This window comes from Pelobates fuscus, chromosome 5, assembly GCF_036172605.1.
Source record: "Pelobates fuscus isolate aPelFus1 chromosome 5, aPelFus1.pri, whole genome shotgun sequence".
In the NCBI taxonomy this organism is placed as follows: domain Eukaryota; kingdom Metazoa; phylum Chordata; class Amphibia; order Anura; family Pelobatidae; genus Pelobates; species Pelobates fuscus.
The window spans coordinates 308378823-308405918 of NC_086321.1; the positions used below are offsets into that span (position 1 = coordinate 308378823).

Sequence of the window (27096 nt, forward strand, 5' to 3'; positions counted from 1 at the left end):
AAAATAATAAAATAAAAATAATAATTAAATAAATAATAATAATAAAATAAAAAAATAATAATAATAAAAAAATGTAATGAAACAAAAAAAATATTAAAATAATAATTAAAAAATAAAAATGCCCACCCCCCACCAAGGCTCTGCATCACACTCTGCATTACACACACTGCATTCACACACACACACACACACTGCACTCATACACACACACACTGCATTCATGCACACACACTGCATTCATACACACACACAGCACTCATACACACAGCATTCTCATACACACACACTGCACTCATACGCAGCATTCATACACACACACAGCATTCATACACACACACTGCATTCATACACACACACTGCCCTCATACACACACACTGCACTCATACACACAGCATTCGCATACACACACACTGCACTCATACACACACTGCATTCATGCACACACACTGCATTCATGCACACACACTGCATTCATGCACACACACTGCATTCATGCACACACACTGCATTCATACACACACACTGCATTCTCATACACACACAGCATTCTCATACACACAGCATTCTCATACACACAGCATTCTCATACACACACACTGCACTCATACACACAGCATTCATACACACACACAGCATTCATACACACACACTGCATTCATGCACACACACTGCATTCATGCACACACACTGCATTCATACACACACACTGCATTCATACACACACACTGCATTCATGCACACACACTGCATTCATGCACACACACTGCATTCATACACACACACTGCATTCATACACACACACTGCATTCATACACACACACTGCATTCATACACACACTGCATTCATACACACAGCATTCTCATACACACAGCATTCTCATACACACACACACTGCACTCATACACACAACATTCATACACACACACTGCATTCATACACACACTGCATTCATACACACACACTGCATTCATACACACAGCATTCTCATACACACACACTGCACTCATACACACAACATTCATACACACACACACTGCACTCATACACACACACTGCACTCATACACACAGCATTCTCATACACACACACACTGCACTCATACACACAGCATTCATACACACACACTGCATTCATACACACACTGCACTCATACACACACACTGCACTCATACACAGCGTTCTCATACACACACACTGCATTCATATACACACTGCATTCATATACACACTGCACTCATATACACACACACTGCACTCTCATACACACACACTGCATTCATTATATACACACACTGTAAATAAATATTCAATTAATATAATTTTTGAAGGATCTAATTTTATTTAGAAATTTACTAGTAGCTGCTGCATTTCCCACCATAGTCTTATACTCGAGTCAATACGTTTTTCCAGTTTTTTGGGGTAAAATTAGGGGCCTCGGCTTATATTCGGGTCGGCTTATACTCGAGTATATACGGTATTTAAATTCTACGTGTATACTAATGTAATCTTTTATGTAATTATATGTATTTATATATATATATATATATATATATATATATTTGCGGTTATTTGCATTTTATATATAGATAGATATATATATAGAATGTCATTTTAACTGTATTTTGTTATTAATATATTGGTAACAAAATACACTTAACAAAATACAGTTAGAATGAAATTACATATGTATATATAATTTATATAAAATTTTGTTTCAATATTTTATTTAATAATTTTACTATTTTATTTATTATTGTAATTATACGTATTTATATATATAATATATGTGTATATATCTATTATATATATATATGTATATTATATATATGTAACGTCATTCTAAGTGTATTTTAATACTAATATATATACTAATATTAGTATTAAAATACACCATGTATGACGTTAAATATATATAATATACATATATATTATATATATAATATATATACATATTTTATATATATAAATGCATTTAATTTATTTTATAACCGGTCTAATATTTTTTTTTTTACACTACCTACACAGACGACCCAGGAAAACCATGCTAGACGGCCCCCCTGGAACGGCTCAGCCAGTGTTAAGGAAGCCCACCATGCACACAGTCGCGACATCCCATGCTCTAATGGACTCACCACTCGCACACCAGACCGCCAGCACACACACCATGTCTGACGACGACCTGACACGGAGGGAGACGATACCTCAATTAAGACACTCAATAGCAGACAAGCCAGCCATCCATACACACACGGCGTACCAGATACCTACCCCATCGACAAGGTTATACTTCAGACAACAAAACGAAATAGCATATGTGCATCTCACAAACGACAAATATAGCGGGAACGCAGACCCGCGGGACACAATTTGCCACACACCACACCAATTGACATAACGGGAGAGATACACCCCGTAAAGCACAGGCCACCACCCGACACACGACCCGTGTAGAATACCCACTGGGTGACCACTGCCGAAGCCTAGCCGGGAGGACTGACCGGCGGTACGGCACTATCTACCCAGACGCACGGTGCTACCTTATACCGGGGTACCGCGATACCCCTAACACCCCTGATCGGCCGCACAGGACGAACCCCTTTCGACCCATCAGCGGTTCGGGGACACACACAGCTTTCGACGCAACCTACCATTCACACATAGTCACACCACTCACACACACACTACTCCTCAACTTATAGCCCCCCTCCCTTCTACCCAGAGTTGCCGCCCTCGGAACAGCGCCCGCGCCCGCCCGCTTGACGTTGAGGCCGTTGCCCTCGCGGACGCAGAGGCGGACTCACTGAACGGCAACCAGTAGGAGATCCCGGGATCTAGCAAAATGGCGTACACGCCGACGCTCCTAGTGATCTGTACACAAAACTGCAGGGGCCTTAACACCCCGGAGAAAAGATCACACCTTCTTCGCAAACTCAAGCAGCAACATGTATCAGTTGCCCTCCTACAGGAAACGCACCTCAGACCAGAAACTAACAAGCTGCTAAGGGACAACTACTACCAAACAAACTTTTATAGCAATCACCCATCTTCCCGAAAAAGCAGGGATGGCGATATTATTGTCATCCCACTTACAATTCATCCTCATGGACAAGATGGAAGATGCGGGGGGTAGATTTCTCTGCAGCAAAGGAGACATAGCGCGGAAAATGTACACGTTCGCTACGGCCTACGCTCCGAACAGTGGACAAGCCAGCTTCCATAGAAGAACAATGGCGAAGCTATCCCGATTCACGGAAGGAACACTTCTATTTGGAGGGGACCTCAACGTACCCCTGGACCCCCGAAAAGATACCACCACGGGAAGCAGCAGCGTTCCAGACTCCGCGATTAAAACCCATACGTAAGGCTCTTAGAGACATAAGGCTGGTAGACACTTGGAGAGCACTACAGCCAGAGGGAAGGGACTACACCTACTGCTCCACGCTACATCACAGGTACACCAGGATTGACTATATATTCGTGCAACAAGAGGGGCTCACATACCTCCAGAGGGCTGACATCCTCACCACGACGTGGTCGGACCACAGCGCAGTGCAAGTGTGTATGACATCACCATTGTTCAGACCGACAAGAACCTCGTGGAGGCTAAATGACTCGCTGATGGATGCGGCAATACTGGCACAGGTGACGGAACACCTTAATCAATACTTTACTGAAAATGTCACAGAAGGAGTATCAGACATGACGGTATGGGAAGCTCATAATGGCGTCATCAGAGGCCATCTCATTAGAATAGCCACCCAAAGAAAGAAAGAAACTAGCCGCCAGATCATAGATCTCACACAGAAGATCAGCGACCTGGAATTAACCCATAAACGCGACCAACAGGAGCAGACTTACAGACACATTTTTGTATTCAGCAATGTCTCACATGTAAAACAGTACCTCCTATGTACAGGTTTTATGGTTTTTGGGAAGTTCCAGGGTCAAATATAGCTTGTAACATTTTTCAGTTCTTTCACATTGAAATTCGCCAGATTGGTTGCGTTGCCTTTGAGACCAAATGGTAGCCCAGGAATGAGAATTACCCCAATGATGGCATACCATTTGCAATAGTAGACAAAATATTGCAAATGGGGTATGTCTAGTCTTTTTTAGTAGCCACTAAGTCACAAACACTGGCCAAAGTTAGCTTTCAAATTTGTTTGAGTGTGAAAAATGCAAAAAAACAAATTTGAACACCAATTTTGTTGTGTTTGTGATTAGGTGGCTACTTAAAAAGACTGGACATACCCCATTTGCAATACATTGGGTTGTCTACTTTTGCAAATGGTATGCCATCATGGTGGTAATTCTCACTCCTGGTCTACCATACGGTCACAAAGGCAACATAACATATCTGGAAAATTTCAATGTGAAAAAACTGAAACACAAGCCTTATACACTGCTCAGAAAAATAAAGGGAACACTTAAACAACACAATGTAACTCCAAGTCAATCACACTTCTGTGAAATCAACCTGTCCACTTCGGAAGCAACACTGAGTGACAATCAATTTCACATGCTGTTGTGCAAATGGGATAGACAACAGGTGGAAATTATAGGCAATTAGCAAGACACCCCCAATAAAAGAGAGGTTCTCAAACGGTCAGAAATAGACTCCATGAGGGTGGTATGAGGGCCCAACGTCCACAGGTGGGGGTTGTGCTTACAGCCCAACACCGTGCAGGATGTTTGGCATTTGCCAGAGAACATCAAGATTGGAAAATTCGCCACTGGCGCCCTGTGCTCTTCACAGATGAAAGCAGGTTCACACTGAGCACATGTGACAGACGTGACTGAGTCTGGAGACGCCGTGGAGAACGTTCTGCTGCCTGCAACATCTTCTAGCACGACCGGTTTTGCAGTTGGTCAGTAATGGTGTGGGGTGGCATTTCTTTGGGGGGCCGCACAGCCCTCCATGTGCTCGCCAGAGGTAGCCTGACTGCCATTAGGTACCGAGATGAGATCCTCAGACCCCTTGTGAGACCATATGCTGGTGCGGTTGGCCCTGGGTTCATCCTAACGCAAGACAATGCTAGACCTCATGTGGCTGGAGTGTGTCAGCAGTTCCTGCAAGACGAAGGCATTGATGCTATGGACAGGCCCGTCCATTCCCCAGACCTGAATCCAATTGAGCACATCTGGGACATCATGTCTTGCTCCATCCACCAATGTCACGTTGCACCACAGACTGTCCGGGAGTTGGCAGATGCTTTAGTCCAGGTCTGGGAGGAGATCCTTCAGGAGACCATCCGCCAACTCTTCAGGAGCATGCACAGGCATTGTAGGGAGGTCATGCAGGCACGTGGAGGTCACACACACTACTGAGCCTCATTTTGACTTGTTTTAAGGACATTACATCAAAGTTGGATCAGCCTGTAGAGTGTTTTTCCACTTTAATTTTGAGTGTGACTCAAATCCAGACCTCCATGGGTTAAAAAATTTGATTTCCATTTTTTTATTTTTGTGTGAATTTGTTGGCAGCACATTCAACTATGTAAAGAACAAAGTATTTCAGAAGAATATTTAATTCATTCAGATCTAGGATGTGTTATTTTTGTGTTCCCTTTATTTTTTTGAGCAGTGTATTTGACTCTGTAACTTTTGAAAACACCATACATGAGGGGTACTGTTATACTCAGGAGACTTCGCTGAACACAAATATTAGTGTTTCAAAACCGTAAAACGTAACACAACAATAAGATTATCAGTGTAAGTGCCGTTTGTGTATGAAAAATGCAAAAACCGGCATGTTTACTGATCATATTTAATTTTAAACTGTTTTTAACTTTGATTTAACTTTTTTTCAGGCAGCAGGGGGACTACCTGTCATTCCAGGCACTCCCCCTGCTGGCACCTCACAATCACATGGTCCAGAAGGGCTGGATCAGATGCAGAGGGATTCCCTGGGATGCCAGGCAAGTCCCCCCCATTGCGATAGCCGGCGGGGGATCGCCAGCGAGCAGGTAAGTACATAGGACAGCGTAGACTTGCTATGCCGCCGCCACCGTCCTTAAGGCGTTAAAAAGTTAAGGACGGAGCCAACTGTACAAGTTGTGATCAAAACGTAAACAAAACCTGGAATTTGCGCTACATGTTCAACCATAATTCACCTCTTTCATATTAAGTGCACTCACATTTATTGTATATCATTTTGTTCAGGAGAAACAGAGCTTTCATTTAATATCACATTTATATATAAAACATAACTTAAATAAAATCTAAAAACGTGTGAGAAATAAAGAAAATTTGTTCTGCATGACATTTTAACTGTGAATGTCATAATTATTGTTAGATTTTACTGCAATAAAATACACATATTTGTATTCAAGAATGTTTACAAGTACCACAGTACCCCCTATGCACAGGTTTTATGAGTTTTTTTTAAACTTACAGGGGCCAAATATAGGGCTTTCCCCTTTTCCATTTCTGCACATTCAAATTTGCCAGATTGGTTTGCTGGGTCTATGTTGGTTTTGAGACCGTATGGTAGCCCAGGAATGAAAATTAACCCCACCTTGGCATACCATTTGTAAAAGTATACCCCAGGGTATTCAGAATATGGGTTGTGTCCAGTCTTTTATAATAGCCACTTACTCACAAACCCTGGCCCACAGGTAGTGTTTATGTGATTTTTTGTTTTAGTTTTTTTTTACAAATAAACTGCCCTTTCACCGATGATATCATCAGTATTGCACATGTTACTGCTCTAAAACACTCATATTTGTGTACAGTAATGTCTCACGAGGACAACACTACCCCTAATGTATAGGTTTTATGGTGCTTTGGAAAGTTAAAGGGTCAAATATAAGATCTGACAATTTCTGTTTTTGAAAATTAAAATTTGACAGATTGGTTATGTTGTCTTTGAGATGGTATGGCAGCCCAGAAATAAAAATTAACCCCACCATGGCATACCATTTAAAAAAACAGACAACCCAGGGTATTTAAAATGCGGTATGTCCAGTGATTTTTAGTAGCCAATTAGTCACAAAGTTAGCTTTCAGGTTTGTTTTTTTTGCGTTTCTTACACACAAAAAAAAAAAAAAGCACTTTTACTGCTTATTTCATCGTCGTGATAAGTTTTACTGTTTTAAACACTCATATTTGTGTTCAGCGAAGTCCAGGTTTTATGGTGTTTTGGAAAGTTATAAGGATAAACATAGGACTTGCAAATTAAATTCTCTGGACTTGCCTGGGTTGTCGGGCTGAACCCTCAAATGAAAATTAATAAAATGACTTAACTATTTTAAAACATTACATAAATATACACGTAGAATTTAAATAAATGTAGAGGTGAGTACACCTCCGGCGCTAGGGCTCAAAGCCGTTAGGGCGTTCTATGCCACTGTAAACAGCTTAAAAGCCCATTTTAAAGGGGAAGGCATATAATGCCCTAACAACTTTAACAGGTTAAAGGGAAGCTGCCTTCCCTGATGTAAACAGTTTACAGTTTTTCTCTAATAAACATCCTTGAATAGAGTAAAAATGCATACCTCTGTAAAATCTGAAACAAAAAATGATGTTGTCCCATCATGTTCTACAAAATGGTTTGGAAATAGTTTTATCCATGTATTGTCACCATAAAATACTACCCTTTTGCCAGCTTCTTTTGCTTGCCATAACAAATTATCATCCAACAACTCTTGAGAGTTTAGATTCATGACAACATCGATAAATCCAGGTATACTGCCAGTCATTAGAGCCTGCAAAAACAAAGAACACAAATGTATTAGATTACAATCTCACCGTCTTTCAAGTGACCAAGTGATTTGTAGTGGAAATACTGCAAATCGCATATCTCATTCAAATGTACTACATAAAAATTAAAATATTAACTCTAAATGCTTAAAATGACTGGAAAAGATTTAGAGAAATAGTCAAGTATTTTACGGTATAGAATATAAAACATATACACTGGGGCGAGGTTTACATTAGCAAAGGCATAAACTACTATCATACAGAGATGAATTTAAGGGACACTATAGTCACCAGAACAACTACAGCTTTTTGATTTTTTACTGGTTAGTAGAATCATTGCCTTCAGGCTTTTTGCTGTAAACACGGCTTGTTTCAGAGAGATGCAGTGTTTACATTACAGCCTAGTGATAACTTCACTGGCCACTCCTCGGATAGCTGTTAGAGATCCTTCCTGGGTCATGGCTGCCTAAAATGCATCCAAACATTCAGTGTCTCCTCCCTCTGCATGCAGACACTGGACTTTCCTCAGAGATTCATTGATTCAATTCAGTCTATGAGGAGATGCTGATTGGCAAGGGCTGTGTTTGAATTGTGCTGGCTCTGCCCCTGATCTGCCTCCTTGTCAGTCTTAGCCAATCCTATGGGGAAGCACTGTGGATTGGATCAGGCTACCACTTCTGCTGATGTCAGCAGGCAGTGGGCAGGTCTAAACATAGACATAGAATACCTAGACGCCGCATTCTGTGCTGAGCGTCGAGAAATGCGGCAGCCATCTTGGACCGGTCGCCGCTCTACTGAAGCTACTCCCTAGGATCCCTTAGAAAGCCCATCTCACTAAAGGCAAGTGAAGGACTTGGGGCACTTATAGCCCTTAATGCCCCTACCCCTTAATACCCCTACCCCATGTCATTAATGCCCCTACCCCTAATCCTTAATACCCCTACACACACAGTGTTAATACCCCTATCCCAGCACACATAGTCCTTAATACCCCTACCCCAGCACAGGGGTATTAACACTGTAGGGGTAGGGGTATTAACACCATAGGGATATGGGTATTAAGGACTAGGGAAAGGGGTATTAACACTGTGTGTAGGGGTATTAAGGATTAGGGGTAGGGGCATTAATGACATGGGGTAGGGATAGGGGTATTAAGGGCTATAAGTGTATAAGTGCCCCCAAGTCCTTCACTTACCTTTGGTGTAATGGTCTTTCCAAGTGTTCTTCAATAGCTTCAGTAGAGCGGCGACGGGTCCAAGATGGCCGCTGCATTTCTCGTCGCTCAGCACAGAATTCCATAGACGTGCGGCGTCTATGTATTCTATGTCTATGGGTCTAAAGGAAACAGGGACAAACCAGCAGCTCCAGACTTGAATACAAGTAAGATTTCTATATTTAGGGAGGAATGAGAGGCTCTTGGTGGCTTTAACACTATATGGTGTTCCTAACCCTGTTTGTGTTCCTGACCCTATAGTGATCCTTTAAGTATATATGTTTTTTAAAACATTAACACATTAGTGATGGCTGTCTTACATAGTACATTACTGCCAGTTATAGCCTTAAAGGCACACTCCAGACCCCTAAAGCACCGTAGCTTGCTACATGCTCTGTCTGAAGAGTGGGTCCTCTGTTTTTTTTTCCATTTTACAAAAAGTGTAGATTTCAACAGAAATTGACACTTTTATAAATTCATCTGGTTACATCCCCTAACTTTCAAGCAGAACACCGTTCCTGTTACTTCCTGGTTTGTTTAGCTCAGTGGAGCTAAACTCAAGAATTAGGCAATTGCCCAGAGCACCTGCCTGTCAAAAGACTTCTCATTAAACTACATTTGGAAGTCTGTGATCGGACATCCACATAAAGACTGGGATCGCTTCGAAGGGGAGGGCTTGCAAAGGCAGAAGACAAGAAGAACTGCAGCTTTCGTAACCCGTTTTTAGATATTCCTCTATATCAGAAGCCTCCATTACCCTGGCATCGGGAGGGGACTAATTGCCAGCCTCTTCCTCACCAAATATGGGCCTTGGAAAAAGGTCCTGTATTTGGGGATAGGGTCACAGTTGGGACTACTTCTTCCTCTTGGTATGGGTTTGCCACATTCCCCCAATTACTAGTACAACAGACATTTTCCAAATTTTTCATCTGGTTTAAAATCCTCAGGGTATTCTACATTATGTAGCTGAACTTGAATTGAAGGTATTAATTGTCCAGGTTGTATGTGCCTTTCCCTCTTCCCTGTCTTATTGTTTTCCCAGCATGGCATTCTCCCATTGTTCCAGGGACACTTCCAGACTAAATTAAGTGGCTGCCTTGCCAAGATGGATGTTTCCCGAGCTATTTTTAGACACCAATAGCGGGGATGTGAATACCAAATAATATACAAAAATTAATTATAGACACACAAACCAAAAAAAGCCAACGGTAGGTGAAGGAACAGCACCACACTGGGAAAGTTGGCTGACATACCGCACGACAAAACAACATGGAGCTCAAACTGACTTCACTCAACGTAAATGGACTTGACGTCCCCAATAAACAGACTCATACTCCAAGAAACCCCATAACTCAAAGACACAACTCACAGATCATATTTATACAAGAGCATACGCCATTCGAGCACTCTGTAAGAGAAATGGGGTGGAAATCCTTGTACACAAGAGGTGCCCTATCCAAATCACAAAGATCCAAACTGACACGGTGTCAGGGTTTCTTTGCTGTTTTAAACAGCAACCCTTTCTGTTTCAGTGATTGAGTTTTCAGCTGCAATTACTATGAGCTGCTTCTGCTTGTTGCCACGGTTACTCACCTGTGAGTAGTAATCAACCCTGCTGCTAATCAGTTCTGCCTATTTAAGCAGCTAAGCCCAGAACCTCCTTGCCCTTGCGTGGTTTCCTGTTTCCCAGAAGTCTCCTTGTTCCTGTGTTTCCTGTTTGCTCCTGGTTCCTGACTCCGGCCTTGTTCCTGACTCCGCTGCTCTCCGTGCTCCTGATCCTGGCTTGTCTGACTACCCGCTCTGGTGACTGACCCCTGCTTGATTCCTGGACTTTGCTTTTGTTATTTATTAGTTAATTATTAATAAAGGTGTGTTTGCATCTACTTCGGTCTCTGTCTGGTTCCTGGTTCCTGACATTACGCAAGGGCCATGAATACAGATGGTACAGGCAAGACACCTATACCTAACCTATTTACCCGGTGGGACCAGAAGAACCACCTTTTGGACCAGTATGCCCATCTGGATCCAGTACCCGGCCAGCCTGCGATTGCGGCCGCCTCTGCCTCACTTCCTGTTCTAGCACCGGTTGTAGCCTCCAAACCTGTAGCGGCTAGAGAAATGACTGGGTCTGTCCCGCTCCCTCAGTATTTTGGGGGCGACCCAGCACAGTGCAGAGAATTTATAAATCAGGTTAAAGGATACCTTGAAACCCTGCCCCAGGCATTTCCTACAGACAGTGACAAAGTTCACTTCATGATTTCTTTGCTGTCTGAAAAGGCCCTAGCTTGGGCAAAACCTCTCTGGGAGGCAGAGAAGCCTATTATTTACAATTACCCTGAATTTGTTGCATCCTTCAATAGGGTTTTTGATATTCCAGCTCGCTCCACCCATACTGACGAACTACTCATGTCTAATTCTCAGGGCACAAACTATTGTCGAGTATGCCAGTGAATTCCGTACCATGGCAGCAGAGGGTGGCTGGAACAACGAGACTCTCGTGGCTGCCTTTGCACAAGGTCTCTCCGATGTGTTTAAAAATGAGATTGCAGCCAGAGAATTACCTAAAGATCTCGAGGAACTGATATCATTTGTCACCCTCATTGACATCAGACTCCGAGAGAGATCCTCATCCAAGGAGCGCCTGCGGAGGCCTCTTGTAAATTTGGCACCGAGCTTTTCTTGCCCACCCGAACCTCCCTCACCTCCCATGCCTCCCGGTCCTGAGTCCTCTGTCTGTGTGGAGCCAAAGCAGTTAGGCTTCTCACGCCTCTCGGTCGAGGAGAGAGCCTTTAGGAGGAGGGAGGGTCTGTGCCTATACTGCGGACACCATGGTCACTTGTTAAAATTTTGCCCGATTCGTCCGGCAAAGGGCCCGCACCCAAGATACTGTCAGGGGCAGATCTTGGGTGGTCTTTCTGCAGACCCAGAGATATGTGTGCGCAAACCCTTGGTGCCTGTTATCCTCTCCTGGCCTGATTCATGCATTGAAACCCGGGCGTTACTTGATTCTGGGGCCGCAGGCTTGTTTATAGATTGTGCATTTGCAGCAAAGCACTCTATACCCTTACAGTCTCGCAACTCCCCACTAGCCTTCGAAGCCATCGATGGCAGACCAATACAGCCAACCCACGTGACCCAAGAAACCGTGCCCATATCTCTGGCTGTAGGGGCTCTACATCATGAGACGACCCAATTCCAGGTCATTTCCTCTCCATATTACCAGGTTGTTTTGGGATACCCTTGGTTACAGAAGCATAACCCCACAATTGATTGGCGCAAAGCTGAGATATTATCATGGTCCCAGCAATGCACATTGTCCTGTCTCCAGAAACCGGTCAAAGTTTTGGGCGCATGTTCTGCCTCTTCCTTACCCGCTGAGTACCAAGAATTCCAAGATGTATTTGACAAGGGTCAAGCCAGCGTTCTGCCACCACACCGTCCGTATGACTGTGGTATCGAACTCCAACCGGGTACCAATCCTCCCCGGGGCCGGATTTACCCACTGTCTGTAGCAGAGAATCGAGCCATGGAGGAGTATGTTACCGATGCACTGTCTAAGGGTTTTATTCGGAAGTCATCTTCTCCTGCCGGGGCCGGCTTTTTCTTTGTAAAGAAAAAAGATGGCGAGTTGAGACCCTGTATCGACTATAGGGGTCTCAATCTTATTACTATTAAGAATGCCTACCCCATTCCATTAATCACGGAATTATTTGACCGCCTCAAGGGAGCAACGGTCTTCACCAAACTTGATCTGAGAGGGGCATATAATCTCGTCCGGATAAAAGAGGACCACGAATGGAAAACCGCATTTAACACCAGGAGCGGCCATTACGAATACCTAGTAATGCCCTTTGGTCTTTGCAATGCTCCGGCGGTTTTCCAAGAATTTATAAATGACGTCCTGCGAGATATGCTGCAGCAATGTGTGGTGGTTTATCTTGATGATATTCTGATCCATTCCACATCTCTCGAGAACCATCACGCAGACGTTTCTCATGTTCTACAGAGACTTAGAGAAAATAGTCTGTTCTGCAAATTGGAGAAATGTGAGTTTCACTGCAAACAGGTTACATTCTTGGGATATGTTATCTCAGATACTGGATTCTCTATGGATCCGGAGAAACTTTCGGCTGTACTAAAATGGCCTCGACCTACGGGTCTTCGCTCTATACAACGGTTTGTGGGCTTCGCCAATTATTATCGGAAGTTCATACGCAACTTTTCTTCCTTGGTTAAACCTCTCACGGACATGACCAGGAGAGATGCTGATCCACAGCATTGGTCCCAGGAAGCCATTACTGCCTTTGAGTCTCTCAAAGTCGCCTTTGCTGCTGCTCCTATACTGGCACACCCTAACCCTGCCTTACCATTCATTCTTGAGGTCGATGCGTCTGAGACAGGAGTGGGCGCCCTCCTGTCTCAACGTCCTAACCCAGAGAGCTCCAGGCATCCGTGCGGGTATTTCTCGAGGAAATTGAACCCGGCGGAATGCAACTACCAGATTGGTGATAGAGAACTTCTAGCCATAATTTTAGCTCTCAAAGAATGGAGGCACCTTCTTGAGGGTACTTCAGTGCCAATCCTCATACTCACAGACCACAAGAATCTAACATATCTTTCTGAAGCTAAGCGACTTTCCCCCCGGCAAGCTAGATGGGCTCTCTTCCTATCAAGATTCAATTATGTGGTTTCTTACTTGCCCGGTACAAAAAACATTCGGGCTGATGCCTTGTCTCGACAGTTCTCCCCTCCATCTAGAGAGGAGATAACCCCTACTCCTGTGATTCCTCCGGACCATATACTGGCAACCATCCGTACTAACCTCACCTCACCCCTAGGCGAGGAGATTCTGGCTGCACAAAGTAATGCTCCTCCAGAGAAACCTAATGGCCGTTGTTTTGTACCTATTAACCTCCGTACGAAACTATTGAGTACATACCACGACCCCAAAGCAGCTGGACATCCAGGCAAAAACCAGTTAATCTGGTCCGTATCCCGGCAATTTTGGTGGCCTAGTCTCCGTCCGGATGTCACCGCTTTTGTAGCTGCCTGTCCTGTGTGCGCTCAAAACAAAACCCCACGACGCCCTCCAGTGGGTCTCCTGCAAACCATACCTAATGGTGAACGACCCTGGACCCACTTGTCCATGGATTTTATCGTAGATCTTCCGGTCTCCCGTGGCAATACAGTCGTTCTCATGGTTGTTGACCGATTCTCGAAGATGTCGCATTGCATTCCCTTGAAAAAACTACCAACTTCCCAGGAACTTGCAACAATTTTTGGTCGGGAGATCTTTCGTTTGCATGGGTTACCCAAAGTGATAGTCTCAGATAGGGGTAGCCAGTTCGTGTCCAGATTTTGGAGAGCTTTTTGTACACAAATGGGAATTCAGCTTTCCTTCTCCTCGGCCTACCACCCGCAATCCAATGGTGCAGCGGAACGAGCTAACCAAACACTGGAACAGTTTCTGCGTTGCTACATTTCTGACCACCAGAACAACTGGTCTGATCTGCTACCCTGGGCGGAGTTTGCCCACAATAGTGCGATTAATGCCTCCTCCCGGCTATCCCCGTTCCTGGCAAACTATGGGTTTCAACAGTCCATGTTGCCTGATACGTTCTTGCCACAGGAGATACCGGCATTGGAGGAACATCTCAGGGAACTCCGTTCCACTTGGGTGCAGGTTCAGAGTTCTTTGCAACGCGCAATGCAGAACTACAAACTCCAGGCCGACCGCAGACGCCTTCCTGCACCTACCTATCAGGTCGGAGAGAGGGTCTGGCTGTCTTCCCGCAACCTACGCCTCCGTGTTCCCTCACAAAAACTGGCACCCCGATACGTTGGGCCATTTCGTATACTTCGAAGGGTTAACCCTGTAGCTTACGCACTTGACCTTCCTGCTAACATGCGCATCTCAAATGTTTTCCATGTTTCCCTCTTGAAACCGTTGGTTTGTAATCGCTACACCACCTCAGTGCCACGTCCACGTCCTGTTCTGATTGACAATCATGAGGAATATGAAATACGCAGCATCATTGACTCACGGGTCTTCAGAGGACAGATCCAATACTTGGTGCACTGGAAAGGATACGGTCCAGAGGAACGCTCCTGGGTTCCAGCCTCTGATGTCCATGCACCATCCCTCCTTCGTTCCTATCACGCCCGCTTCCCCATGAAGCCCGGACCCACCAACTGAGATGGGGGGAGTCGTTGAGGGGGAGGTACTGTCAGGGTTTCTTTGCTGTTTTAAACAGCAACCCTTTCTGTTTCAGTGATTGAGTTTTCAGCTGCAATTACTATGAGCTGCTTCTGCTTGTTGCCACGGTTACTCACCTGTGAGTAGTAATCAACCCTGCTGCTAATCAGTTCTGCCTATTTAAGCAGCTAAGCCCAGAACCTCCTTGCCCTTGCGTGGTTTCCTGTTTCCCAGAAGTCTCCTTGTTCCTGTGTTTCCTGTTTGCTCCTGGTTCCTGACTCCGGCCTTGTTCCTGACTCCGCTGCTCTCCGTGCTCCTGATCCTGGCTTGTCTGACTACCCGCTCTGGTGACTGACCCCTGCTTGATTCCTGGACTTTGCTTTTGTTATTTATTAGTTATTTATTAATAAAGGTGTGTTTGCATCTACTTCTGTCTCTGTCTGGTTCCTGGTTCCTGACACACGGAAGGCCGGAACGTGGTCCTGACGAGTACACTCCCTACCAACACCTATCACCTAATTAACATATACGTGCCCAACACCCCCTGCCAAACATTCTGGACAGAACTTGAAACACTGACAAAAACCCTCCCTAGTGGAATTTTAATACGAGCTTGAGGGACTACACATTCTACTCGGCAGCACACACTACCTACTCGCACATTGACCTTTTTCTCACTAACCAACTAGGCATGCAATGGATTAAGACTTTCGAGATAAATCTTATCTCCTGGTTTGATCATGCTGACATAGCACAATCACTATAAGAATCCCAGGACCTCATTCCCCATGGAAATGGAGACTCAATGCCTCCCTCAGAGACGCCCAAATAATGGTGAAAATAAAACAGGAAATCACGCAATAATTTCAGGTTAACGATACCCCTGACATATCCCCAACAACGTTATGGGCAGCCCATAAAACTAACACGCGCATTGCTAGTTAAAATTGCAACACAACAAAAAAAGAAGAAGTATGACAGACTGACCGAACTACAAAAACAATTACGTAAAAAGGAAATGCAACATAGACAGGCGGTAACCCAAACCACGACCATGGAACTGAAAGAAATTAGGCGACTGCTCAGGGAACTGATGATTAGCTACGTAAGTAAGGACCTACTCCGAACAAAACGCCTATTCTATGAAAAGTCCAATAAAATGGACACATATATAAGATGGCGACGGAGGCCTACACAACGCGGAGGCCCAATCAGACTCAGAACAGGAGTCCAGACGATACACTGATGCTCCTGTGTCGGAAAAAAAGTTATACTCGATGCTACAAGAGTTTAGAGTCACACTACAAGCGGATCTTAAATAGGTGACTAACGAACTAAAACAGGAGGTGACAGATCTAGGTGAACGCACACACAGCCTAGAGGCACGCACGGAGGAGCTGTGCACAGAACATACTGAGCTAGCGGACATGGTGCACAATCTCACTGAAGAGCACCAGCAACTAAAGCGAAAGCTGGCGGACATGGAAGACCGGTCCAGAAGCAATAATGTGCGGTTCCGAGGAATACCGGAAACGGTAACGGCAGACGCCCTGTATGAATACCTGGTAATACTATGTAAAACTCTCTTACCAGACATAAAAGAAGGTGACTGGCTCATGGACAGAGCGCACAGGTTGCCAAAGCCCCAACGGCTACCCCGTGACACCCCGAGAGATGCAGTGGCACGATTCCACTATTACAAGTCAAAAGAAGCCTTATTGGCGGCATCAAGGAAAACTACCACATTACTGGAGCCATATGCTAAGGTCCAAATCTATGCAGACTTATCAGCGTTAACGATGGCTCGGTGCAGAGAATTTGTCACAATTACCAAAACTCTCAGGAATAATCAAATACAGTACAGGTGGGGATACCCTACAAAGCTTCTAATATGGCGACAAGGGAGAAACTACACAGCAAATGAACCAGAAGTAGGCATGCGTCTCCTGAAGGAATGGGGTCTATTCCAGTACAGAGAATCACGAGAGAGAGATGCCACACCACCGAAGCAGCAGCAAGAAGGCTGGCAGATGGCGGACTAACCCCGCACTTCTCCGTACGACGGACTTATACCACAACTTATACAGAAATAAGGTATACAAATTATACCAAACAAGTGGAGCGCTCTAAACAGTAGAGGGGTTTACTCACCCCTTTGGTACAGTGACAGTCTTGAAAAACTTGAATGTACATATACAAGGAAACAAAAACAAGAAAAACAAAAATATAGTGCAGATGTTCCAAAAATGGATAATTGGTAGTAAGTAATGACTGAAACCACTCACATGGACAGGAGCCTATATGGTATTGGCTCCGTAAAAGGATCCTTTATGCTTTTAGGGCAGCAACACACCCCTTTATCCCAGGTAGTGTCCCTCCAGGAGTATACAACGAGAAGAAAAGCAGAAAAACAACTGTGTAGAATTGCACATACTATAATGGTATTTTGAAATATAAATAGTTGTGCTCACCTTCTGCAGAGCCCTGAAATCCCGGCTCTGAGGTTGATAAACAATGTGCTACTTTAGAGGGGGAATAGCACTCTCCCCAATGGAGTAACTGATGGCTAGAAAGGACTTTGGACTAAAGTATAAAATAGTAAATAACATTTATTGTATTAAAAACAAAATAAATGGGTACTTAGAAAGTAAAAAAGATCCAATAAAAGTCCAATAAAAAGTCCAGAATAATCAGCTAAACGCGTTTCACTCTATGAGCTTCCTCAGTAGCTACTGAGGAAGCTCATAGAAGCTCATAGAGTGGCTCATAGAGTGTAACTACCTCCAAAGCAGCCATTGCCTGTCTCCAAGAAACCCACTTCTGTGCACGCAACCCCCCTAAATTTACATATAAACGCTACTCCCAAGCCTTTCATGCACAGGCCAACTCCAAAAGGAGGGGAGTCTCGACATACTTCCACGATGACTGGGTATTCACATTGTCCAAAGAATATGCAAGTAGAGATGGGAGGCTCCTGATTGTGGTGGGAACCCTAAATGGCATTCCAATGACACACAAAAATCGTTTCTAAACAAAGCGTTTCAGAAAATTGACCAACTAAAAGTAGGGCACACTATAATCTGCAGAGACTAACCTGATCCGCTCCTAGACATGAGCAGGTCCCAGCACCGACCACCCAAATATGCCTCAGTATCACTAGGCAACCACCTGGCCAAATTGCTGTACACACACGACTACTATGACATATGGCGTAATATCCACCCTCGTATGAGGGACTACACATACTATTCCCAAGTTCACACGACCTACTCTAGGATAGACTTATGCCTCTCTGATAGGCGAACACTCCCACTGGTGAAAGGAGCACATATAGGGTCCATCAATTGGTCGGACCATGCACCAGTACTGGTTGACTTGAAAACGCCCCATCCAGCCAGGGGCAGAGGCGCCTGGCGCCTAAACGAGTCCCTGATGGATAATCCGACATCCCTGACAAAAATAATAGAACAAGCCATACAATATTTCTCTGACCACACTCACTGCACAACACCTATCACCACACAGTGGATGGCACACAAGGCAGTAATGAGAGGGAACCTAATACAATTGGGCTCTTTGGTGAAGAGAACTAAAAACAAACAGGAATCATTAAAACAGGAAATCTCCGTCCTGGAGGCTCTACACAAGAGTAACCCGACCAAATCGTACCACGTCACTCTAGGTAAACTAAAAGCCAGCCTACATTCACTTCAGCTGCAAGACACGGAGAAAAAAAATGAGATACCTGAAACAAACCTACTACATGACAGGGAACAAAGCAGGTAAACCATTAGCTAAAAAAATTAAACAGCGCCACCTCCAAACACAAATCCCTTATATAATGTCAAAAGACGGGGACAAGCTATACAACCCCCAGGATATCGTCAATGCACTAGCAGATTATTACGAATCCCTGTACCAGCTACACAGAGACCCTGAAATGCACCAACCCTCCAGAGATGAAATAGCTCAATTCTTAGAACATGTGCAACTCCCATACGTTACATCTGACCAACAATAAAACCTTGCGAAACCGTTAGGTTAGATTAGCGATAAAATCACTACCCGCGCATAAATCCCCAGGTCCTGACGGCTTGCTTAACTATTACTACATTAGATTAATAAACCAACTCGTACCGCATCTCACACGGCTCTTCAACACAATCAAACAAACAGGGCAACTCCCGGGTGAAATGCTGGAGGCATTCATAGTGACACTACCCAAACTTACTTAATGCAGATCTAAAACTTTACGCCAAGCAGATAGCAGGTAGAATAAAGCCGCTACTACTATCTCTAATCTCAGAAGAACAAGCAGGCTTCGTACCTGGGAGGCAGGTAGGGGATAACACAAGACACTTTATTAACCTGATTGACTGGGCAAACCGCACCTTACAAAAGAGACGGATACTAGCTTTGGACGCGGAAAAAGCGTTTGACCGCTTACACTGGGGGTACATGGAACAAATACTGTCCAAAATAGGCTTTCCGGCACCCTTCATCTCCAGCATCATGGCCCTCTACCAAAACCCATCAGCCAAGGTATTCAGCACGGGTTTCCTGTCCAAACCCTTCACCATCTGGAACAGTACACGTCAGGGATGTCCACTATCCCCACTCATTTTAATATTATGCCTAGAACCCCTCCTGCGACTCATCAAAGAGAACCCTCAAATCAAGGGCCTAGACACGCCCGGAGGTCCCAAAAAGATATCCCTATTCGCGGATGATATCCTCCTCTTTCTCGCAGAGCTGAAATCAACTATCCCACACTTACTAGAATTACTGAGGGCATACGGTTTAGTATCCTACTACAAAAATAACTCTACCAAGACAGAGTCGCTGCCAATCAACCTTCCACACGACACAATCACTGACCTAGAAAACTTCTATCACTTCGACTGGCGTGAAAAATCACTGACTTACCTGGGTATACAGCTGACAAAAACCAACCCAGCTCTTCCCCATGAGAATCACATACCACTATTACGGCGTATTGACAAAGACTTGGGAAAATGGGCAGCTTTGGAGGTCTCATGGCTAGGACGCATAAACTCCCTAAAGATGATGATCCTCCCATTGATCCTATACCTCTTTCGCACAATACCCATAGCACTACCAAACAAACTGGTGAACAAATTCCAAAGCACGATAAACGCTCACGTCTGGAAGAGAACACCCCCCAGAGTAGCACAAAATAAGCTGGGACTCCACTACATAAAAGGGGGCCTAGGACTCCCAGATATCAGGGCATACTACAGAGCTACAGTACTGGCACAGGGTTTAAGACTCCTCAACCCTACACAGACGAGACATTACCCTATATGGCTGTCTCTAGAAAACGCTTGCCTACGCTCTTATGACATAACTCACACCTTGTGGGTAAGCATGTTCCCCAAGGTGGCGGGTGTGGGACTACTACACTGTACGCGGTTCTTGCTCTCCTCGTGGATAGCCTGGAGCCCAAATATACTAACCGCCGAAACATTGCTGAGGGAGGCCCCAATAGAGACCTTGACGGCTCTTTCCCCAGACCTAGCCGTAAAACCTTGGAAAGATAAAGGGGTGCGCTCAGTGCAAGAACTAATGGAGAAAGACAGTGTCAAAACATATCCTACTCTCCAAATGCAGTATTCCCTAGAACCAAGGGACCTATTTCTATACCTAAGGGTAAAAAATATACTGACAACCAAACTTGCACAGCTCCGAGCCAACACCCAAAAAGGAACACTGACTCTTAGGTAATATCACCTACACAATCGAAACCTCTGTCTCTCTGTTATAACGCCATCCTAGGTGGACCGTCTCCAACTCCAACAAAATTATCTTACATGAGTCAGTGGGAAGAGGATTTGGGTACAACATTTCCCATAGACCAATGGTATGAGGCCATGACATTGACAAAAAAAAAAAGCATCGAGAAGCCTATCTTTGTGGGAGGCATACTGTAAAATACTCATGCGGTGGTACTTGAGAGACTGGCTAAAATGTTCCAAGGTACATCTGAATTGTGTTGGAGGTGTGAAAAGGCGAGAGGGTCAATGTTGCACATTTTCTGGGACTGCCCGGGATTGCGTACCTACTGGGAACAAGTGCGGACACTAATACTAACTACTACGCAAATGTGTCTACCACGCAAACCAGCACAATGTCTCCTACATATGATACCCGAAATGAAGAGACACCCCCACAGGAAAGTGATCATTAACATACTTACGTTAGCAAAAGTCAATATAGCCTCACTATGGAAAAACAAGTCCCCCCCCCCCCCCCCTGCCCCCTGCCATACTGGCAGGTACACAAAAATTAGACATAATTAGCTCCTATGAAAGCATGGCCTACCGACTTCATGGTCGAGGGGAGAAATTTGGAGAGGAATGGGGCAGTTGGTTGCCCAAGTAAGAGGGCATAGGGGTTAAAGTGAAGCTTTGGAAACTACCATGTTATTAATTAACAATATGTCACTATGTCTATAACTCGTTGCACGAAATATGCATGATTACAAGAATGTTAATAAGTGAACTCATACTCTCCCTACCCCCTGCCCCCCCCCTTTTTCTTTCTGTATCCACCCCCTACCATCCCTTAATTTCATGACAAAACCCGAAATGTAGATTTGTGAAATGTAACTTGGAAATTCAGGTATAACTGACCCACGTCAGCCGATGCCGTCATCGTAGAACAAAGCAAATTGTAATTTTACATGCATACAATGTTAAAAGACGACTCTGTGACCAAGACAGTGTATGTTGTACTAACCTGAAACTCTGCCACAATGTACCACTTTGTTGACATTTCAATAAAAATTATATATGGAAAAAAAAAAAAAAAAGAAAAGTCGGTTGGCATGCCACTTGGAATACCCGATACAGACATTCACTGGCTAAAACAAACGACATTCACTGTCTAAAACAAACTATTATCTGTCGACTCAATTAGCAAAAATAGTGGAATCAGATACCCATAGATGGGTTGATTTGGAAACACTGCTCATGAGCACTGACCTCCCACAGTTCTGGATCTGGGTTCCCAAAGCCGATAGACCCGAGCTCCACACAACCTGCCCAGCAATCCTGAATTCAATCAAGATCTGGGACACTACGGCACATAAATATGCACTTACACACCCAATTTTCCCAACACCATACCTATGTAACAAAGCATTTCCGCTAGGTCTGTCTCCCAAGGACTTCAAGGGCATAGAAGCTACAGGCGTACAACGTTATTGTGACCTATTCCAAGCAGGAATATATCCGAACCTTTGATGACTTAAAAACCTTAGTCCCACAAACCTGAGCAGCCGCACGGAGCAGACGTGCTGCATGAGAGCTCCGCTACAATAAGCCTGTAAAAGCTATCAAACACGCCTAAAATCGCTCATTTTGCAGCCAAATACACATTACCAGTATGGAGAAGAAGTCCAGATGCCAGGGTCCTGAAGTGTAGCCTAATCAGTTGAATTTAATTTACTTATTTTGAATTTAGTTGAATTTAATTTACTTGTATATGACAACACATACAATACCGCAGTAACTGTAAACCAAAGGCACTTACATGGCACTTTGATCTTATCTACTGTACAGTGTAGTAATACCAGTGTAGAAGAAAGCAAGTAACACAGAAAGATAATCTGGAAGGCCTACTCTGAGCCAAGTAGGTGGGGCGGCCGACACTATCCCCGCCTATTGAAACAGCACAACCAACGCAGCCTACACATAATAGGGGGGTAGCTTGTAAATTTGCCCCCACACGTATCGAGCCTACTTTATCTTGCATTTTGCACACCCAATTTCCAATGCAGGCAGATTGGGAGATACAACACGACCATGGCGCCGCCCAATTTTTGTAACCCCCTCTCTCCCCCCCCCAAGCTCAGGGTTAAGGAGCACCCCACCCAGCCTACAAGAATAGCAACCAAGCTGGCTTCACCACACAAGTCTAAAAAAGCGTGCTTAGCCTGTTTATTTCATGTACTGGTGATTCTTGCAAAACCTGTATGCATATGTTACCTATACCTCTTATCACCGTTTTCCTAAACAAACATTGTGCATTGTATGCCTATATCAAACTAACTACAACAATGTTATTGTTATTCTTTCTCATGCACTAAAAAATAGAGAATAAAAAAAAAAAAAAAAAAAACACATTAGTCCCACTGAACACTAGAGACCACTTTAGGTACATTCAACTTAGGGACTTCGCCAGAGGTCCACTATTCAGGGCGGCGGCCAGAGCCAAGCGAGACACTATGTCGGATGGACCGCGTGCCAGCCTTATCACCCTCACGTACACGCAACTGAGCGCTCCGAATGGTGCAGCCCACACACCTGCCTACATCTCACAATGGGAGACGGAACTCCAGCAGACAGAGAGTGGGGAATGGCAAGACATCTGGGAGGCGGCGACAAAGGCCTCCATTTGTGTCCTACACCAGGAACAATGCTAAAAAAAAAAAAATGAGATGGTACACCACACCTGTCAAACTATGTAGAATTGGTAAGTCACCCACTGACACATGCTGGAGAGGATGTGGAGAAAAGGAAACATACCTACACATGTGGTGGACATGACCGAAAGCAGTACGTTTCTGGGACTGTATAGCTAGACTCCTGACAGAAGTCTTGAACAGACCAATTGAGCCAGACGCCTGGACTTTCCTCATAGCGAAACCAATAGACAACCTAACTAACCGAGAAAAAAAGCTTCTTAACAAAATAATTCTAGCTGCTAGGAGAGCTATTGCACAAACATGGCTCCAAGTTGACAAGCCACAAATGGACAGAGTCCTTCGCAACATTAAGGAGGTACACCTCATGGACAAACTTACGGCACCACGGGATAACTACACTAACAGTTGAGAGGCCCAGATACGCGACAAAGTAACTTCTCATCCCCCCCGGCTGTGGCACACCACCCTTGTCTCCCCTCTCCCCCTTCCTCCCACAGAACTCTGCATCCCTCCCACCCTTCACCCCCCTCTTTTCTCCTTTTCTCCCTCTTCTTCTCTTCCCTTTCTTAAGGGAAATCCTAATAATTCCTAAAAATTGCACCAGGATGCAGCGGTATCTTGCACATAAAAAGCCAGACGTACATCAGCCTTACCGCCCAGGCAATCGGAGGCTCACGTCCACTTTTAATGGCTGAGCCACGGTCCCTCAGAGCCGCCCTCCTGGACGACCTCGCCCAAACAAGCAACTTCCATGCCTTCCCTGAGTATGACAGCAGAGAAGACGGCATGAGGAACCACTCCGGCGTGTGACGTTCTGTACACCTCTGATTCCTGGGACCCACCTCACCCGTCATCCCGTCCAGTGCACTGTAGCCCCAACTCTGCAATCAAAGCATCACGTCACTGGGCATACAACAAAGAGCTTCGGGTGGCATCTTGGGAAGTGCATTGCCGGACAGGCTGAAGAATGGCATCGAGTGGAAGAGCCTTCTAGGGGTGTCTGACGGCGGCAGTTGCTGAGACTCACCTCCACACAGTATCGGCTGAGGGACCCACAAGCATTAACTGCAGTCTAATGGTTTTTGAGCCTAAATTGTTATACTAGCTTGATTAAATGTGCTCTACTTGATTAAATGTGCCAGTGAGTGGAATCCCCGGCATTCTTGAATATTACCATCAAAATGCAGGGGAGGAGATGGGGAGATAGTAGGCGCCTTATATACTATAGGTGGAGATACATTAGGCAGAGGTGAAATAGTCAGAGAAACATCAAGCTGTAAATGAGCCGTCCGAGTAAGAAGCGTACTGAAGGCCTGAACAAATTGATCCATACGGTGATCATTCTCCTCTAGCTTTCTCTCGCAAGCTGCTATGTGCCGACACAATGCTGCAGGATCTATGGCCCTGTCGTAATGACAGGGAGATCTCCTTGCAATGCTGAAGCTCCAGCATGTGTTCCCTGATAATCACACATATCAATGGTGGCCAGCTGGCAAAAAACAGCACCAATCACATTTGGCAGAGGGTCTCTTTAAACTATGGGCAACCTGGGACTCTGTCCCAGAAATTTAAAGAGCTGTATGCAATGCTCTCTCTTTGAACGCTGCATACAGCTCTGTCACTAAATATGGCCCAAGTTGACTAAAGACCAATGCAAAAACAGATACCTAGGTCTCTTATTGTGTGTAGGGATTTAACACAACCTCAAGCCCTGAAAAAATTTCTTGCTGTCAAAATAAAAAAAAAAATATATAAACATAAAAATATATATACACACACACACACACACACACACACATATATATATATATATATATATACACATATACACATTCATTTATACACACATATACAAAATGTTCTTCTGTCGGTGAAAATACTTCTAGTGGCTGCCACTAGAGGTGTATTATGTCTTTAACCCTTCAATGTCAACATTGTTTTTTTTTTTTTTTTTACGTTAAAAGCAAAACGTTATAATGAAGGCTTAATATCACCCTGCACCCAGACCACTTCACTGAGATTAATTGGTCTAGCTATCTTTTTTAGTGGTCCTGTAAGTATTGTATACATGCATCATGCAGAGTGGTGTTATGTAATTCCAGGGGGCACTAAAACGTTTTTTGCTACCGCTCCATAGGCAGCCAACTCAAGGAACTCAACAAAAATCTTGAGAGTTTAAGTGTAGGAATATAATTAGCCAAGATTAGTTAACCCCTTAAGACCGCAGCCAAATGTACAAGTTGTGATCCAAAAAAAATGTAAACAAACCACAGAATTTTACTATATGTCTGTTCAACAATAATTTACCTCTTTCATACTAAGTCCACCCACACTTATTATATATCATTTTGTTCAGGGGAAACAGGGCTTTCATTTAATATCAAACATTCATGTATGGAACTCCATTTTATATGAATAAAATCTAAAAAACTTGAAAAAATTATGAAATCTTGTTATTTTTCAATTTCAGCATGGCAATTTAACTGTTAATGTCAGAATACTATTCGGTTTTCCTGCAATAAAACATACATATTTGTATTCAGAAATGTCTCACGAGTAAAACAGTACCCCCCATGTATAGGTTTTATGGGGTTTTGGAAAGTTACAGGGTCAAATATACGGCTTGTCCATTATTTTATTTTCTGCATAGAAATTTGACAGATTGGTTTGAGTGACCTAGGTTGCCTTTTAGACCGTATGGCAGCCCAGAAATGAAAATTACCCCCATCATGGCATACCATTTGAAAAAGTAGACATCCCAGGGTATTCAAAATGGGGTATGGCCAGTCTTTTGTAGTAGCCACTTGGGCACAAACCCTAGCGAAAGTTAGCGTTTTTTTTTGTGTTTTCTTTTTTTTACATAAAATCTGTACTTTCACTGATAATATTATTGTTAGTATATAGTTTACTGCCCTGAAACACTCCTAGTTCTGCTCAGTGAGGTCTCACGAGCGCCATGGTACCCCCCATGTATAGGTTTTATGGGGTTTTGGAAAGTTTCAGGGTCATATATACGGCTTATCCATTTATGCTTTTTCACCTTGAAATTTGTCAGATTAGTTTGCAGTGTCCAGGCTGCCTTTGAGACCGTATGGCAGCCAAGAAATGAAAATTACCCCCATCATGGCATACCATTTGAAAAAGTAGACATCCCAGGGTATTCAAAATGGGGTATGCCCAGTCTTTTGTAGTAGCCACTTGGGCACAAACCCTAGCCAAATTTAGTGTTTGTTTGGTTTTTTTGCATTTTTCACATAAAATCTGTACTTTCACTGATAATATTATTGTTAGTATATAGTTTACTGCCCTGAAACACTCCTAGTTCTGCTCAGTGAGGTCTCACGAGCGCCATGGTACCCCCCATGTATAGGTTTTATGGTGTTTTGGAAAGTTACACGGTCATATATACGGCTTATCCATTTAGGCTTTATTACATTGAAATTTGGCAAAGTGATTTTCTGGGCCTATATCGCATTTGAGAGAGCATGTCAACCTGGGTAATAACATTTCCACTATTATGGCATACCATTTTCAA

The 27096-nt window shown here is 44.0% G+C and overlaps 1 protein-coding gene across 2 annotated transcripts in view; it reads right to left on the reverse strand.

The window, feature by feature from the left end:
- Positions 1 to 27096, reverse strand: part of PIGG (phosphatidylinositol glycan anchor biosynthesis class G (EMM blood group)) — a 556446-nt gene that overhangs the window by 472876 nt on the left and 56474 nt on the right. For both annotated transcript variants that reach the window (XM_063455507.1, XM_063455506.1), the window contains exon 3: positions 7499 to 7708. In XM_063455507.1, the coding sequence (XP_063311577.1) occupies positions 7499 to 7708 (210 nt within the window). The remainder of the gene's footprint in view (positions 1 to 7498; positions 7709 to 27096) is intronic.